Source organism: Hemiscyllium ocellatum, chromosome 10 (genome assembly GCF_020745735.1).
Source record: "Hemiscyllium ocellatum isolate sHemOce1 chromosome 10, sHemOce1.pat.X.cur, whole genome shotgun sequence".
Taxonomy (NCBI): domain Eukaryota; kingdom Metazoa; phylum Chordata; class Chondrichthyes; order Orectolobiformes; family Hemiscylliidae; genus Hemiscyllium; species Hemiscyllium ocellatum.
The window spans coordinates 74134899-74153962 of record NC_083410.1 but is presented as its reverse complement, the minus strand read 5'-3'; the positions used below and the strand labels follow the sequence as shown (position 1 = coordinate 74153962).

General features: G+C 45.5%; 1 protein-coding gene across 2 annotated transcripts in view; it reads right to left on the bottom strand.

Annotated features, from left to right (window-relative positions):
• Positions 1-18121: 18121 nt before the first annotated feature.
• acat2 (acetyl-CoA acetyltransferase 2) overlaps positions 18122-19064 on the bottom strand; it is a 111442-nt gene continuing 110499 nt past the window's right edge. For both annotated transcript variants that reach the window (XM_060830988.1, XM_060830989.1), the window contains exon 9: positions 18122-18748. In XM_060830988.1, the coding sequence (XP_060686971.1) occupies positions 18578-18748 (171 nt within the window). In that variant the 3' untranslated portion in view covers positions 18122-18577. The remainder of the gene's footprint in view (positions 18749-19064) is intronic.

The following is a 19064-nucleotide window of genomic DNA, read 5'->3' as shown; positions in this document are numbered from 1 at the left end:
CGCCCACCGTTTTTTCTCAGTTATAGACCTGGCCAACGCTTTCTTTTGCCTCCCACTCCACCCAGACTGTCAGGAGTGGTTTGCCTTCACCTTTGACGGGGAGCGATATACATACAATCGCCTCCCTCAAGGCTACAAAGACTCCCCGGGCCTGTTCAGTGCAGCCCTAACCCCCATACTTCAACAAATATCGCTTCCTAACTGCACCACCATTATTCAGTACGTCGATGACTTGCTAGTAGCCAGCGAGACACACACCCAAAATCTAGATGCAGTCCGCACCTTGCTGGATACCCTCGTTGTGGCGGGCTTTAAAGTCAAACGCGAAAAATGCCAAATAGCCCGTAGGTCAGTATCCTGCATGGGGCGGTTAATAGGGAAAGGGGGCACCACCCTTTCAACGGTGCACAGGGAGGCGATCCTCTCCTATGGCACCCCTACCACTGTACAGGACATGATGGCCTTCCTGGGCCTTTGTGGCTACTCCCGGACTTACGTCCCAGATTTCGTAACTATAACTTCTCCACTCAGGGAAATGATCACAGAGGTTGGAGCTAAAAGGCTCAAAAGTCAATTACGCTGGAATAGGGAGAGGGAGCAATCATTCAGAGAAGTGAAGCAAGCGTTGGCAGCTACGGCCACTCTAGCGCACCCCGACTATCAAAAAGATTTCCACTTAGATATCGCTGAGACCAAGGGGATAGTGAATGCTGTCCTATACCAAAAGGACCGGGGCAGTAGAAGGGTGTTAGGATATTACAGCTGCAGGTTGGAGCCAATTGAACAAGGACAGCCAGGCTGCGCCAGGTTTGTGGCAGCCGTAACGAAAGCAGTTACCAATACCGCCCACTTGGTCCTCTGCCATCCATTGATCATTAACACTGACCACAGCATAGGTGCTTTCCTAGCCTCCAACTCGTTCAGCTTCTCGGCTGGCCGGCAGGCCAAGATTGAGGATGCCCTCTTAGCACCCCACATTACCTTTAAACCCGGAAGGGGCAGTACCAGAAACATGATGGTGGGAGTGAATGGGGGGTCCTTGGTACCTCACGATTGTGTAGCCAGAGTAGCCGAGGAGCGAAGGATACGCACAGAGCCCCTAGCCGACGCAGACTGGGACCTCTACACCGATGGCAGTAGCCGTCAGGAAACAGATGGCGTACGAGCTTCATATGCCGTGGTCAGGGACACAGGGGTGCCTACAACACTGTAGAATCTGGGGAAATCCCACAGCCTGCGTCTGCACAGTTAGGGGAGATCACAGCCCTAACTAGAGCATTAGAACTTAGTGAGGGACACCGCGTTAACATCTACACCGATTCCAACTATGCATGGGCCGTGGTCCACATAGAGGGCACAGCGTGGATCAGGCGCGATTTTAAAACAACCACTGGTCGGCCAGTAAAGCATGACCAGAGTCTGTGGAGGTTACTCCGCGCGGTCCATCGCCCAGCGGAGGTAGCAGTAGTGAAGGTGCAAGGACACTCTACCTTACGTACCAGGGAGGCGCTGGGAAACAATGCAGCTGATAGGGCAGCCAAGCTCGCAGTGCAGATGGTCACACTCAGGTCAGGACGAAACACGCAACCGCAACCGGACACGGCTGAGCGGTCCAGTGACTCCCCCGGGGAGGTGGCTAGGGTCGATGCCCTGAGACACCTCTGTGAAATGCAGGAGCGGGCGACCAGCGCCGAGGTTAGGGAATGGGAGAACAAAGGCGCAGTCCGACAGTATTTAGAGATAGACGGGTCTACATGGCCCCTTTGGCGATCCCCGAGAGGAGAGGTAGTGGCCCCATGGGCACTCCTGCCTGTCCTTTTCGCAGAGATACATGGGCCAACACACGTAGGTGTGGCCCAAGTCGTTAAGACCATCCAAAGACACTGGTGGGCACCCCGACTCCGGGAGCACATAGAGAATCTAAGAGCTGAGTGCAGGGTGTGCAACGAGTACAACACCAGGAAAGTTCTCCCCCACCCGATGCTAAAATACCCGACCCCGACAGGGCCATGGCAGGAGATCTGCATGGACTTTACTGACATGGGGGTCAAATGGAGAACACCGGACAAATATAGGTACATGCTAGTGGTTGTGGACAGGTTCTCCCGGTGGGTAGAGGCGACCCCTACCAAGAGGGAAGACGCTGACGTGGTCGTGAAGTGGCTCACAAGGGACCTAATCCCTCGTTACGGTGTGCCCCTCAAGATTTGCACAGACAATGGCACGCATTTCAAGAACGAACATCTTTCTCGGGTGGAATCCACTCTGGGGATAGTCCACCGCTATGGCAGTGTCTACCACCCTGAAAGCCAAGGGTTGGTGGAGAGGGCCAATCGCACTCTTAAAGAGAAAATCGCCAAGGTCATGGCTGGTACGGCTCTGACATGGGTGCAGGCACTCCCCTTAGCATTGCTCTCTATGAGACAGGAGAGGAGTGGTGACACTTTCCTATCCCCCCACGAAATCCTAACGGGCCGTTCTATGCCCGGCCCCCGGTCATCGCCACATTGGGAGACAAATTGGGATGCTATGAATCAGGACATGACCCAATACATGCAGGTCTTGGGTGAAATGGTCCGGTTAATATCCAAGCAGATTGAGGCCGCCCGACAGCACACCCCCGAGGGCCCCCAACCCCTTAAGGAAGGAGACACGGTTTACCTCCGACAGATGGGTCGTACTACCTGGGACGAGAAGCGCTGGCATGGCCCCTATCCAGTCATGGGGATCGCCGCCAACGCCCTCAGGGTGAGACGGGAGGGGGACAATAACTGGCACCATTTCTCTCATTGCTCCAGGTCTGACAAACCTAACGCTACGCTGACTCCGATTGTTGAGGTCGCGCCCGACAAGGAGCACGACAATAACGGGGAATAACACACTCCTAAGGTGCCTGGATTTCTGCGTGGTGGTAAGACTGTCTGTGCAGGGTCCAAGGGATCCATGTGGGGCAACTGTGGTCATTGACACAGACCCCATGCGGGATATGACCTTCCAATTCGATCTTTGCGACGTAATAAACTGTGGTGGGACTGACTCAGAAGCGGGATGGGCCGCTTACAGTGCCTACATGTGCCCCTGCTCATGCCCTCCCCGTATTTTGCACAAGTGCTACGGATACCCTAAAGATATCCATACACGCCGCATGTGTGCCTCCTGGGATGATGTTTGGTGGGGCCAGTCTCACACCACTGCCCCCAAACGCCCAGAATACCTGGACTTCAGTAAAAACCTCTCCCTGCGGAGGGGGCAAATCTCTGTCCCACAAGCCCGTAAGAACCCTTTACTCCTCCGGATCAAGCCTGGCCTCTATAATCCTATGATCATGGCAGGTTGGTCAGCCGACACCTGTTGGGCACAGGGGCACCTTCCCGACCGACTGCCTGCCGGCCATACTACGGTCCTCTATCTGGCACTCGGGGTTGCGATTACCGGCACAGATCCGGAGGGGGTGCTCAGGATAAATTTCGTGACGCCTGACACCTCACAGAACCACATTCTACCGTCCTTCCATCGGGACGCCCATCCCCCACAGCCTGTTCCAGGCGCGGTTGCAGGGTTTGATTCATGTACCCTCAATAAGCTGATTGATCCCCGGCAGCAAATTGCTCTCGCCACGGGATACATAGAGACAAACACCTGGCTAGACCGGGTCATCCAGTTTTCGCAGCAGGCAGACCACGACCACTGCTGGGTATGCGCGGGGGGGAGGCCCGGATTGATAATGAGTAGGACCCCATTTGAGGACGGCCACATCGGCTGCGCGCTCGACCTCATGTCAAACACAATACCTGCGCCAGAGTGCAGGACGTGGGAACAGTACTTCCCAATGGCACCGGTGAATGTTACCCCTCCTAACTTTGTTCTACATCCCCTACTGAACTACACTTGCTTCATCAACCCCCGACCGCTCGCCCAGGGATACCCAGTCGGCACAGTTGACCGTGCCGCCTGTAGCAGAACCTGGGTACTCACAGGGAACCAAGCGGCAGCATTGACGGTGAGCCGCGCAGATTTGTGGTGGTACTGTGGAGGGAAGATTCTGTACAATTGGTTGCCCCTAAATTGGGAAGGGCGTTGTGTGTTGATAACCCTTAATCTCTTCATCTCCCCACGGGCCCCAGGGGACTATACTTTCCTTGACCCTCCGCCACAGCCCGCCTCTCCGGTGCGGCACAAACGCGCGACAGACCCACTGTTGGATCTGACAAATTCTGACGGGGTCTGGATTGATGCCATTGGTCAGGCACGAAACATCCCCGATGAATTCAAATTGGCGAACGAGATCGCTGCGGGATTCGAAAGTTTTCCCCTCTTCTCTGCCATCTTTCCAATCACGGTTAATAAGAACGTTAACAGAATCAACCTCCTCCACTATAATATGCAGAGGCTCACCAATCTAACCCGAGACACAGTCGATGCCATCCATGAACAGCTTGCACAGTCTTCCCTCATGACTTTGCAAAACAGGATGGCCTTAGACATGTTGCTTGCCGAAAAGGGAGGTGTTTGTGCTCTCTTTGGGGCCACATGCTGTACAGCTATAGCTAACAACACAGACCCAGATGGCAAACTCACTACCACCCTCGTCAAACTCCGGGCCCTAGCTGCACAATTGAAGCATCAATCGGGAGTCTCAAATCCAGTTCTCAACTGGCTTAATGCCACATTCGGCAGATGGGGGTCCCTGCTAGGGCAGGTGACCATGGGATTATGCATCTCTGTAGCTATTGTTGTCACTTGTGCCTGTTGCTGCATTCCGTGTCCCAAGGCGCTTGTGTCACGCACTATTGATCACACCCTCTCGGCAACGAGCACTCCCACTCCCGCCTACCAGGCGGTGGTGCTACACCGGCTGCCCGCTACGTCCCCCCAGGACCACGTTCCCCTAGATCCCCGTACACCACTGGCCGCACCACTGCAGACGACACACAATACAGTCTACGATTTTCCACTGTGACCCAGCATGGTCCCCATTCTACCCTCTGGTGTGAGTCTGGCATCTGGCGGGGCCCCGATCGTAGCAGCCACCGCGTTGCCCTGCAGCCACACCCCACTGACCCTTCCTACCCCACCGTTTACGCCGCTGGGGGGGGGGGAGGGGGGAAATTACTTCACGACCTCACGGTTGCTTCTGCGTACACTCCTCGGCTCGGCTTAACCTTGGCGTTTTCCACACTTTTCTGCATTCTGCTAACCTCTGCCGGTTGTTCGCTCTCTCTCTAACGCCAAGGGGGGACTGTTGTTGTACTACCTCGGGGGCAATGCTCTTGCCTTGACTACAGTACACACAGTTGCGACTATCTTTCATGCTCCTCTGTTCCGATCAGAATAGCAGGGTTCCATCTGTATGTGCCTACTCCTACTCCTCCTACCCCGTACTAACCCTGGGGTGGGTCGGTCTGCTGTCCAGGTACCCCTTCCATCATTGGCAACATGCACACTAGCACTGTCCGCTACATGCCAGCATCAGGGAACACTGTGTGCCCCGGCGACTCGCCTTACCATCATAGCGCACGGCTTCTATCAACGGACTCGCCTAACGACCACAAGGAACAGCCACTGGCCACCACCCTTCGCTGTAAGGATTGATGACTGGTTAGCCAAGGACGGGTGGGCCTCCTCGGATGAGAGGCTACCTAAAGCAGGCACAGTCAAACCGTGGGGCCCTACGTTCGAGTCGTACTCAACGCTCGTATCGATGTCGGCGACTCATGATGGTTCTATGACATATTCTGGCGGCACCATTCCCGGGCCACAGTACACCTGTTCGCTACATTTGGATTACTCCTGGAACAAGACCGCCGTTAGTATCCCATTTCGTTTCCCTCAGTTCCCTCCGTGGACTGCAGACCAAAGCCCCCAGCCGGTTTATTGCTCTTCTTTCCCCCCTCTAGAACTCTTCCGCCCATTATTACACTAATCCACGATGCCTTCATACCTTCACCATTTTCCCAACCTCTCTCTGTCGTTTTTACCATAACTGATTGCTTTGTCCTTTTGTTCTCTCTGCAGAAGAACCCTCCCGGAGCAACACCTTAGTTTAGACTTGCATGCTTTTGTTTAAATTCTCTGTATGTACCTTGTTACGCGGGCGTCGCGATGGGGGGTGTGTGGCCTCTACAAGAGGCCAAGGGAGGGAATGTTGTATAATTCTTGAGTGAATTATGGCAGCCTGATAAATTGCATGAATGAATACAGTTGGATTGTTCCCTCAGTGAATTCAATCTAATGCATTGAATGAATGAACGAAGTCTGATTAATTGAATGAGTGAATGCAGTTCAAATGATCGTTTGAATGAATGCAGTGTTGATTCTTTTAATAAATGTTTGATTCTTTGAATGAATGACTGCAGTTTCATTCACTGAATTAATTGCAGAAGTTTGATTTGTTGAATCCCACTTGTTCACTTTTCACTGGACACTCCTGCCTCACGCTACATAATGGAGCACTATTTGGCTCACCATGCATTCCGCATACTAGCACCTTTTTGGCAATAGTCTTTCTGAGTTACATATCTCATCTTTCAACATCAAAGAATGACATGATCACATATGTCTTAATACTGAGATTCTTTACCGCTGCTCCTGACCTATGCAAATAGACCTTACGTTCACAAGTAAATGATTTAAGAAGATCTGCACTTCCTTTTCAATCAACATCTGAGCAGATTGTCGATTCTGGTGCATTCTTTTAGTCTCCACTGTGCTTTCTTTTACCACTTTAACAAAATTCGCTGGCTTACCTTGTTTTCCTATATCCGTCTTCCCAGTGGTTTTTAAAATCCACCAACACTGTGGCTTCAGGTAGCCTGCTTTATTGCAGTGAAAACATCTGAGCCTTTTAGCTTTTCTTTCCTCTTGATCTGCTTCCTTTTTACCCTATGGAAGCTATCTTTATTATCTTCAAAAAGTTCTCGTTTTTCATTATGATCTGAGGATTTCTCCTTTCCCCAATTTCTATCAATTGCATGTTGAAATTAATATCAAAAGCCAAACTTTGATTTATGAACCAACTCATAATGATCAGTCATTCAGCTGATAATCTTGCAGTTTTAACTTTATGCCTTTCCCTGAGTTCTCACCATCTCAGGAAGTGAATTTTTGAACTCCTCCAAAATAATCATCTCTTTAAGATCATCATATACTTGATATATTTTTAATATCTTCATCCAATGATCAAAATTACTTTGTTTGATCCTTACAAAGTCAATACATATTTGACCATGGTCCCTCTTTGGATTCCTGAATTGCAGATTTCTGGTAAAAGTTCATTTGCACTAAATGATCTTAGTCACTTCATAAGAAGTTGGAACTAATTAGCTGCTCGTTGTTCAATATTGCTTATCTCACTGAGGTACACTTTCTGCATGACCTGCAGCTGATTTTAAGGGGTTGCGGTGCCAATGTCCTTATCTGACTGAGACATGCATTTCAGGATCATCAACTTCAGATTTTAAGAAATTGGATGGACTAAGAGATCTTTAATGTTCCAACGAGCTTATCTCACTGAGATATGCACTTAATTATAATCAGCATCAAATTTAAAGAAGATTGAATTTGATGGGCCAGTGGTGTAGTTAGGGATTTTGACGTGCCAATGTGCCTGTCCTACTAAGAAATGCACATTAGCACCAACAGCATTGGATTTTAAGAAGGTTAACAGTGCAAGAGATTTTGATGTTCTTATGTGCTTTTCTCACTGAGAAATGTACTTTAAAATGGTCTACATCACACATTAAGAAGTTTGATTAAATTGAAAGCTTTGCTGTTCAAAGTTGCTTTTCTGAGATATGCATTTCAGTATGATCTGCATCAGATTTTAAGATGTTTGATGGACTTAGAGGTTTTGATGTGCAAATATGCTAAATCCCCTGAGATCCTTTTATATATAATGCTTATTAGACTTCAAGATGTTTGATTGAATTGGATGCCTTGCTGTTTGAAGTTGCTTTTATCACAAAAAGCTGCAATGCTGGAATCTAAGCAAGACAAGCAGAAGGCTGAAGAGGTGGAGAAGTCAACATTTTGGGTTTCACCTTTCTTTATGACTGGGGATCAGGCTGAGGTGAGCTGCCGTTAAGGCGGGGGGAGGGAAGTTTTTGGTTGGGAGAGGGGCAGAGTGGTAAGGTAGTGACAGATGAACACGGTGTGAGAAACAAAGCTCACTTACTTCAATAATTTCAGTCCGAGACAAGATCTGAATCAGTAGTGTCATTTATTTGACTCTTGCAAGTGGGTGTGATGTCCACAAGACAGGGACAAAACACACTGAATTTAACAAATACTCGATATTTATATAATTTGGTTCCTACATTTTAAAAAAAAAATTATTGTCCCACCCCCCAGTTTACATCCTCCACCTCCCTAAGACCATTACTCCTCTTTATCTCTTGTTTTATCCGGCCTTGTCTGTGACAAAATGCTTATTCCTGGCCTCAGAAGGCCATTTGACCTCATCCCATCCTTTGCTTACCTACTCCCTCCATCTGTGCCGCCCCTCTCAGCATCTTATCATTAAGACTCTTTTAATTGGGGGTTGTGTAATTGGTGTTTCTGTAAAAGTGGGAAACAGATGTTTATACCTATTGTTTATACAGGCATACCTAGTTTAACTGCCTCTTCACAGCATCTGATCTAGTCGCCTGTAATATCTACCATTGTTTTGCAGGCCCGTTTCTTTCTTGCATGCAATCTTACCTAATACAAAAAAACAATTATGCATTTCCTCCACATAGTTTCCATTCTTGTTGACTCAGCTCTTGGCTGAAACAATTATACACTGGTGTGAGTTCATTTACCTTGCATCAGCAATTATGGTTGCAGAAGTAACATTAATAACCTATATCCCACAACAGGTAGAGGTTATGGCCTGATTGGTCGTTGGCAGGAAAAGGTGTAAAGAAAAAGGTCCTAGCTGTCCAGGCCATTAACCCAGGCCATGATGTCCTGGAACAAATTTCTTCTGCACAGTTTCTAGTTTAGTTACATCCTTCCTATCACAAGGTGACCAAAACTGAACATAATACTCCAACTTCAGCTTCATCAACATCCTGTATACCTGCAAAATAACTTCCCAACTTCTATACTAAATGCCCTGACTGATGAAGGCCAGTGTGCCTAAAGCTTTCTTCACTGCCCTGTCTACCACTCCACTTCCAATGAACCTGAACTCCATGGTCCCAGTCGAATTCACGCTCAGACAACAACTTACTAGAACAAAGGAGCCAATATTCAACATGAGCAAAACTAATGCAGTTTATAAAATACCATGCAAGGACTGCACAAAACACTATATAGGACAAACAGGAAGACAGCTAACAATCCGCATACATGAACACCAACTAGCCACGAAACGACACGACCAGCTATCCCTAGTAGCCACACACTCAGACAACAGGCAACATGAATTCGACTGGGAAAACACTACTATCATAGGGCAAGCCAGACAGAGAACAGCCAGGGAATTCCTAGAGGCATGGCATTCATCCACAAATTCCATCAACAGACACATTGACCTGGACCCAATATACCAATCACTACAGCGGACAGCTGAAACTGACACCCGGAAGCGGCAAGGACAGACCACTATAAATGCCGGAAGAAACATCAAAGAAGCGCTTCGCAGGAGGCTCCACAGCACTGATGATGTCTCCTAGCCAGGGGACGAAACGTTTGCAACAAAAACTTCCAGCTCGGCGAACAGAACCACTACAAAACTTACTGTTCAATACTTCCCAGGCTTTTCTTTGCAGTCCTTCTTGAATATTGTCACAACAGTCGCTCCAGTCTACTGACACCTGCATAATGGCTAACGATGATGCAAAGGGATTGCCAGGGACCCCCACAATTTCTTCTCTAGCTTCTTGCAGTGTTTTTGAATATATCTGGTCAGAGCCAAGAGGTTTATCCATCTTCATACATTCTAGTGCATCTACTGTGATATGGACTGTCCCAAAGATATCTCCCAAGTTCTCAAGATGTCATGTATTTCTCTGCATTGAACACAGAGCAGAAATATTCATTAGGGACCTCACTCATTTCCTGCAGTTCCATGGTTTGCATTTGGACCCCATATGGACCCCTTCTATTTCTATTTATTTCAATATGTTCTGCAACAGATTTTAAAAGGTTTGATGGACTTGGGAATATCAATGTGCTCATCTCAGTAAGAAATTTACCATAGTACTGAGGAGAGCTCAGTACTATTAGCATCAAATATTTGAAGGTCTGGGAAATTTTGATGTTCCAATGTGCTTATCTCATTAGATGTTTGATTGAATTGCATAGTTTGCTGTTCGAAGTTGCTTATCTCAGTGATGTGTGCATTTCAGTATGATCTGCTAACAGATTGTAAAAGGTTTGATGGACACAAGGAGTTTTATGACTACGACTGTAATAGTAGTAACAGCATCAAAGATTTGATGGCCTGAGAGATTTTAATGTTCCAATCTGTCTATCTCACTTTTGTATGATGCTCATAAGAATTTAAGAAGTTTGATTGATTTCAATGTCTTGCAGTTTAAAGTTGTGTTTGTTGCTGAAATTAGATCAGCATCAGATTTTAAGACATTTGTTTGGACAGAGGGATTTTTGAATACTCGAATGTGCTCTGTTGCACTTTAGCAACAACAGCATCAGATTTCAAGAAGTTTGATGACTGAGACATGTTGATGTGCCAACATGCTTAACGGACGTGAGATTCACTTTAGTAGCAACAATGTCAGATTTTTGATGATCTGAGAGATTTTGATGTTCCAATGTACTTATCTCACTGAGATATGCACTTTTATATGATGCTCATTATAGTTTAAGAAGTTTGACTGAATTGGATGCTTTGCTGTTTAAAGTTGCTTTTCTCACTGAAATTTGCATTTTAATAAATAAATAGCATCTGCTTTTAAGATGTTTGAAGGATTGTCCTGGACCTTGTGTGTCAAGAGTGTGCTGCTGGAAATACACAGCAGGTCAGGAAACATCCAAGGAGCAGGAGAATCAATGTTTCAGGCAAAGGCCCTACATCAGGAATGAGGGGGAACAACATACTGGCACTGGAGCGTGTCCAGCAGAAATTCACACGGCTGATCCCTGGAATGGTAGGTCGATCATACGAGGAACAGCTGAGGATCCTGGGATTGTATTCATTGAAGTTTAGAAGATTAAGAGGAGATCTAATAGAAACTTGCAAGATACATGGCTTGGAAAGGGTGGCGCTAAGAAATTGTTTCCATTAGGCGAGGAGAGTAGGACCCATGGACACAGCCTTAGAATTAGAGGGGGTAAATTCAGAACAGAAATGCGGAGACATTTTTTCAGCCAGAGAGTGGTGGGCCTGTGGAATTCATTGCTGCAGAGTGCAGTGGAGGCTCGGACGCTAAATATCTTCAAGGCAGAGATTGATAAATTCTTGATGTCACAAGGAATTAAGGGTTATAGGGAGAATGTGGGTAAGTGAAGTTGAAATGCCCATCAGCGTGATTGAATAGCGGAGTGGACTTGATAGGCTGAATGGCCTTACTTCCGCCCCTATGTCTTATAAATGGAGAGGGGGTGGGGGGGGGTTGGGTTTGGGGCAAGGTAGCTGAGAAAAGTGATAAATTGGAGAGGAGAGTGGAGTGGATAGATAGGAAAGGTCAGGGGGGCAATACTGAGTTGGAGGCTTGGGACTGAAATAATGTGGGGAGAGGGAAAATGAGGAACTGATGATGAAGGTGAGGAAGAAGGTGACAGGTCAGAGAGGAAGGTGAAGCCAAGTTGGAGACTTGGGACCAGGCTTTTGCAGCATCTGCAGTCCTCACTTGCTCCCAGTTGATTTCAACCCTATTGCAAATCCTCTTCCAAGGATGTCTGCCTTGAAGAAGTTCTCTGCCTATCTCAACAAGGTTCATACCTGATGAAAGGTTGATGCCAGAAATGTCGATTCTCCTCAGATGCTGCTTGACCAGCTGTGCTTTTCCAGCACTACACTCTTGACTCTGATCTCCAGCATCTCCAATCCTTACTCTCTCCTATGTATGATAGTAACATATACAAATGTTGGGGAGAATAGCCCCTAGATTGCCTAAGAGTGGGGCTAGGGAGGGTAGCACTATTACTACACCAGACTTTAGCAGCTCCAGCCCCTAAACAGTTAATCACAGCCATGGGGGAGAACCTGGCAACTGCAGGGCTACCTGTCTGAAGTAACATTCCTAGCTGATTAGATCATGTCAGCCAGTATCAGACTGCCCCATTGAGAACTCATGACTAATAAAGGAACCAGTAACTGTCGAACGGTGTGAATTGCACTGTCGGGAGTACATGATTACTAAAGCGCCTGTTAATGTACCTATCAGAATAGATTCCCATCGAAACCCATGATAAATGATAATGTTTGTTAATTCGCTTGCGGAAGACCATTGACTCTGTCAGACGCATAGTAATGAGATCGATACTCGGAACGAACTGCCGCCCCCAGGATGGCTGTACCATTGTCCGGCACAGCAGGAGCTGGACAGGCACCTCGATACGGCCAATGGAGGCGCAGACCCCCTCACTCTCAGGTGTACCAACCAATGAGGGGGACGAATGAGGGAGAACTGACCGGGAACTCCAGGCGGCGCGAAGTATAATTGAGCCAGGTCCGAAGGGGAAGATAGAACGCCTTCTCCAACGAATTGCATGCGGTAGAATTCGTTGTATAGTTTGCCAGTCGTGATTCTGTAAAATAAACGGTGTTCTGCTCCTAACTAAAGAAGCTGGTGCGGTCTCTCCTTCCAAAGAACTCGCAAAGACCGGAATCCCGAGATTCCGGCCTAACACAACATACAATAAAATGCTAACCTATTGTGGAGAGGTTTGGTGGAATTGTGTTCTAGAAGTTCCTTATCTTAGTGAGTTATGTGCACATTTGTAACACAGATAACAGATTTTCAGAATACTCCAGCAGTTTTGTTGTATAATGCTCATTCCTCAGCACTTTAGTAATATCTACGCCAGATTTTAAGAACTTTTAAGAACTCTTAAGAGATAAGCCTTTTACAGAAGTCTGCTAGAAATGTTGATTTTTGTTCTCTAAATATGCTTATCTCACCAACTTAAGCATTTCTAGCAAACCTCTTGAAAAGGTTGTCATTTAGGTAAAACCTTCAGTTGCCCTCGTGAAATTTCTGGCAGATTCTTAACTCTGCATTAGATATCAGAAATATTCATACCTCAGTCCAAAAAGACCATTGCAAGGGAAAGTTGAAACATCCAACAATCTTTGGGAATTTGCTGGCACTTATTATATATAAGTAGTAGAAGTCAGAATCAGGCATGACATAGTTAAAAAAGCATCTTAGCTCCTGTGAATCAGAAATTCAGCAATCTTCTGGAAAGTGCTTGCATATTCTTAAAACCAGCACTAGACCTCAGAATAGTGTATACTCAGGGAAGGAACTTTTGTTAGCAGAATATCAAAATTTTTGGAAAACCTCCATAACTACTTGAACATGCAAAAAAAACGGTAGTAGTTCAAAATAGAATGTATAATTCTGCCAGAAAATTAAATCTGCAACAAGTAATCAAATATTTCTGCAAATCTCTGGACAATATTGGTGACTGAGGTGTCAGTGGTGGAGCACTTTGGGGCCAGCACTATTATATTTAAAATAGATCAGATCTAAAAGTTGAAGTTGTAAATTGGAGAAAGGCCAATTTTGAAGGTATTAGGCAAGAACTTTCAAAAGCTGATTGGGGGCAGATGTTCGCAGGTAAAGGGACGGCTGGAAAATGGGAAGCCTTCAGAAATCAGATAACGAGAATCCAGAGAAAGTATATTCCTGTTAGGGTGAAAGGAAAGGCTAGTAGGTATCGGGCATGCTGGATGACGAAAGAAATTGAGGATTTGGTTAAGAAAAAGGAGGAAGCATACGTAAGGTATCGAGTGAATCCTTAGAAGAATATAAAGGAAGTAGGAGAATATTTAGGAAAGAAATCAGGAGGGCAAAAAGGGGACATGAGATAGCTTTGGCAAATAGAATTAAGGAGAATCCAAAGGGTTTTTACAAGTACATTAAGGACAAATGGGTAACTAGGGAGAGAATAGGGCCCCTCAAAGATCAGCAAGGTGGCCTTTGTGTGGAGCTGCAGAAAATGGGGGAGATACAAAATGAGTTTTTTGCATCAGTATTTACTGTAGAAAAGGATGTGGAACATATACACGGTAGGGAAATAGACGGTGACATCTTGCAAAATGTCCAGATTAAAGAGGAGGAAATGTTGGATATCTTGAAATGGGTAAAGATGGATACATCCCCAGGACCTGATCAGGTATAGATCAGAGTGATGCTGGAAATGCACAGCAGGTCAGGCAGCATCCAAGGAGCAGGATAATCGATATTTTGGGCAAAAGCCCTTCATCCCCTTCATCAGGAATAGAGGCAGGAAGCCTCCAAGGTGGAGAGATAAATGAGAGAGGGAGGGGGGTTGGAGAGAAGAGTACAATAGATGAATGGGGGTGGGGATGGAGGTGATAGGTCATGGAGGAGGGTGGAGGAAGGTAGCAAAGAGTACAATAGGTGGGAGATTGGCAGGTAGGACAGGTCATGAGGACAGCACTGAGCTGGAAGGTTGGAACTGAGGTAAGGTGGGGGGAGGGGAAATGAGAAACTGATGAAGTCCACATTGATGCCATGTGGTTGAAGAGTTCCGAGGTGAAAGATGAGGCGTGCTTCCTCCAGGCATTGGGTGATGAAGGAGCCACAGTGGAGGAGGCCCAAGACCTGCATGTCCTCAGCAGGTGGGAGGGAGAATGGAAATGTTGGGCCATGGGGCGGTGGGGTTGATTGGTGCAGGTGTCCTGGCAAATTCCCTATAGTGCTCTGCGAGGAGGTGTCCAGTCTCCCCAGTGTAGAGGAGACCTCATCGGATGCAGCGGATACAATAAATGACATTGGTGGATGTCCTAGAACTCTGTGGGAAGCCAGAGAAGTGATTGCTGAGACTCTTGCTGAGATATTTGTATCATCAATAGTCACAGGTGAGGTGCTGGAAGACTGGAGGTTGGCTAACGTGGTGCCACTGTTTAAGATGAATGGTAAGGAGAAGCCAGGGAACTATAGACCAGTGAGCCTGACGTCGGTGGTTGGCAAGTTGTTGGAGGGAATCCTGAGGGACTGAATGTACATGTATTTGAAAAGGCAAGGCCAGATTAGGGATAGTTAACATGGCTTTGTGCATGGGAAATTATGTCTCACAAATTTGATTACGTTTTTTGAGGAAGTAACAAAGAGTATTGATGAGGGCAGAGTGGTAGATGTGATCTAAATGGACTTCAGTAAGGCATTCAACAAGGTTCCCCATGGGAGACTGATTAGCAACGTTAGATCTCATGAAATACAGGGAGAACTAGCCATTTTGATACAGAACTAGCTCAAAGGTAGAAGACAGAGGGTGGTGGAGGGTTGTTTTTCAGGCTGGAGGCCTGTGACCAGTGGAGTGCCACAAGGATCGGTGCTGGGTCTTCTACTTTTTATCATTTGCATAAATGATTTGGATGTGAGCATAAGAGGTACAGTTAGTAAGTTTGCAGATGACACCAAAATTGGAGGTGTAGGTGATAGGACAGAGGGGCTAAGAGCAAAGAGGGCTACCTCAGATTACAACAGGATCCGGACCAGATGGGTCAGTGGGCTGAGAAGTGGCAGATGGAGTTTAATTCAAATGAATGTGAGGTGCTGTGTTTTGGGAAAGCAAATCTTATCTGGACTTATACATTTAATGGTAAGGTCCTAGGGAGTGCTGCTGAACAAAGAGACCTTGGAGTGCAGATTCATAGCTCTTTGAAAGTGGAGTCGCAGCTAGATAGGATAGTGAAGAAGGCGTTTGGTATGATTTCCTTTATTGGCCAGAGTATTGAGTACAGGAGTTGGGAGGTCATATTGAGGCTGTTGGAATGTTGCGTGCAATTTTGGTCTCCTCCCTATCGGAAAGATGTTGTGAAACTTGAAAGGGTTCAGAAAAGATTTACCAAGGATGTTGCCAGGGTTGGAGGATTTGAGCTATAGGGAGAGGCTGAACAGGCTGGAGTTGTTTTCCCTGGAGCGTCAGAGGCTGAGGGGTGACATTATAGAGGTTTACAAAATTATGAGGGGCATGGGGAGTCTTTTCCCTGGGGTTGGGGAGCCCAGAACTCGTGGGCATAGGTTTAGGGTGAGAGGGGAAAGATATAAAAGAGACCTACGGGCAACGTTTTTCACACGAAGGTGTTACGTGTATGGAAGTAGTTGGAGACTGGTACAATTGCAACATTTAAGAGGCATTTGGATGGGTATATGAATAGGAAGGGTTCGGAGGATATGGGTCGGGTGCTGGCAGGTGGGACTAGATTGGGTTGGGATATCTGGTCAGCATGGTCGGGTTGGACCAAAGGGCCTGTTTCTATGCTGTACATCTCTATGACTCTATGCTTGCATGTTGGTAAAACCAACAGTTGATACCAATGCAAAACACAACCCAGTTTGAAAAGCGACTTTGTGCCAACAACTCAAAGCTCCAGAAACACTGTTTTTTTATTTTACTGCTGCATACTGTGGATTTTAATAAGGTGCTCGCAGTATCCAGGAAATTGCTGAATGTTTTGCTTTTCTGAATGACAAGGGTTATTACGTAATTTAGAATTAGAATTTGTTGTCATGTCCACTCAAGTATGTGCATGACTACAGTTATTTATCACTATTATTACGAATGAGCCAGTATTATTACCAGAGGATAGTTTTAGATTAATTCGAGAAAAGTTGTTTTCCTGATTGAAGGGTGTATTCTGGGGTTTTTTTTATTTTAAGTGGGCTTTGAAGAGGTTTACTGAAGGTTTAGGTTTTCTGAGTACAATGTGTTTTTTTCAGTCAGTTGTGCATTTTCTTTTGAAATGCTTGCTTTAAAGAATGTGCCAACATTTTCCAGAGACTGGGAGAAAGTTTAATTTTTTTTGGTGCAAAAGTTGCGTTTTTGACCAAGTTATGTATTTTCATGAGATCTAGCATTGCTCTAAAAAATGCCAGTATTGTCCAGAGATTTGCTGAACGTTTTGATTTTCCGATACAAATTTGCTTTTCTGACTGAGTTTATGCATATGTTGCAATTGGCAACAGATTTATGCAATTATGCAATTGGCTTTAACAATGTGCCAGCATTTTCTTGAGCTTCAGAAAAGTTTTAAATTTCTTCTGCAACATTGCTTTTTTATGCGAGTTATCCATTTTCTTCAGATCACCCATGGATTTTAGAGATACGCTAGCCTTTTGACCGGGTTTATAGAAAGTTTTGATTTTCTCGTGCAAAGTTCATTTTGCACTATGTTTTCTTTAGATCGACTATTCGATTTCAAAATGTTCCAGCTTTTTTCTAGAGGTTTTGTGGACATTTTATTATCTGTGCAAAGTTGTTTTTCTGGCAGAGTTATACATGAGATCTACTACTGGTTGAAGAATGCATAATCAATTTCCAAATATTTGCCAAAAGCTTTGATTTTCTGCTCCAACATGACTTTATTTTCTATCTGACTATACATTTCACTGGTATCTCCTATTGGTTTTGGGAACATTTGGAAATTTGGGAACAAATGGGAATTTATAGTAAATCATAACAAATTAAATTTTGATGATCTTCCTCTTTGCTGATAAGAAATACTGTTTATTTGGCTGCGTATTCTGATTCAGTGACAATCAAGTCCAGCAATGCACTTTATAAGTTGTTTTTTTAGATGAGTTTACTTACAGTGTGGAAACAGGCCCTTCGGCCCAACAAGTCCACACCGACCCGCCGAAGTGCAACCCACCCATACCACTACACTTAGCCCTACCTAACACTACGGGCAATTCAGCATGGCCAATTCACCTAACCCGCACATCTTTGGACTGTGGGAGGAAACCAGAGCAACCGGAGGAAACCCAGGCAGACACGGGGAGAATGTGCAAACTCCAAACAGTCAGTCGCCTAAGTTGGGAATTGAACCCGGGTCTCAGGCGCTGTGAGGCAGCAGTGCTAACCACTGTGCCACCGTGTTCTAGGATTTCTTTTGGTTCATTCATTTAGTTCCAGTCCCTAATTATTTGCTGATAATTGTTTTATCGCCATTTTAATTTGCATCCAGCGTACATGCTTTATGTACATGAACAGAATAATTATCATTTATTGTTAACTACTTTCAAAGTGGAAAGTCACAAAAACACAGTTTTTACATACAACATTATGTTCTCTGATGTATTGAATTTGTTTTTCCAATGCAATGTAGCATTTTTGAAACACTAGTGATGACAAACTTTGGTAATGAGATTAATAGCAGAACAGAAGAAATTGCTTAGCTATTTGTCGCTACTTATAATTCACGGCATCTCTTCGCTCATTATCAAATTATCTCTTACACATTAACAATTGCATGCACGGAAGACTCACAATAATTTAAAGCAAATTTTGGGCAAAGATGTTCATGGAATACAATCAAATCAGTAATAACAATTTGCAATCACTCTTTCATTCTATTATGGCTAGGCAGCAGTGTAAATTGCATGCTCAATTATATGCAGTGGGTTTCTTGCCATTAAAGCACAAATTTGATTCATTGCCTTTCAACACACATGGCTATTCCCATTCCTCCACCAATACACAAAGCAGCGATTCCACGATTTCCTCCTGTTCTCTCCAAAGTGTAGAGAAGTGTAACCAGGATACGGCACCCAGACATTCCCAGGGGGTGACCTAAAGCAATAGCGCCGCCTTGGATGTTGACCTACAAAAGAACAATCAGATCTAATGTCAATCAACACTAATCTTTTCTAAAACGAAAGTCCTTTGTCCTTCAATTGTTGTCCTTTAAAGGTTGATCTATCAACCTCCCTGAACGTACAATATATGCATGTGGAAAGAGTGAATTGTACAGGAGATGAGAAAAGGTTTTTCCCTTATAGTTAGGCTATGAGAGGGATAATCATCGATGGTTCAGCAGAGTCATTTAAAATTTGCTCAATTTGTCTCTTCTAAATAACAAAAATATCTGAGTCAATATTACAGTCAGGGTGATTTGAGATATAACTGCAAATCCAGGG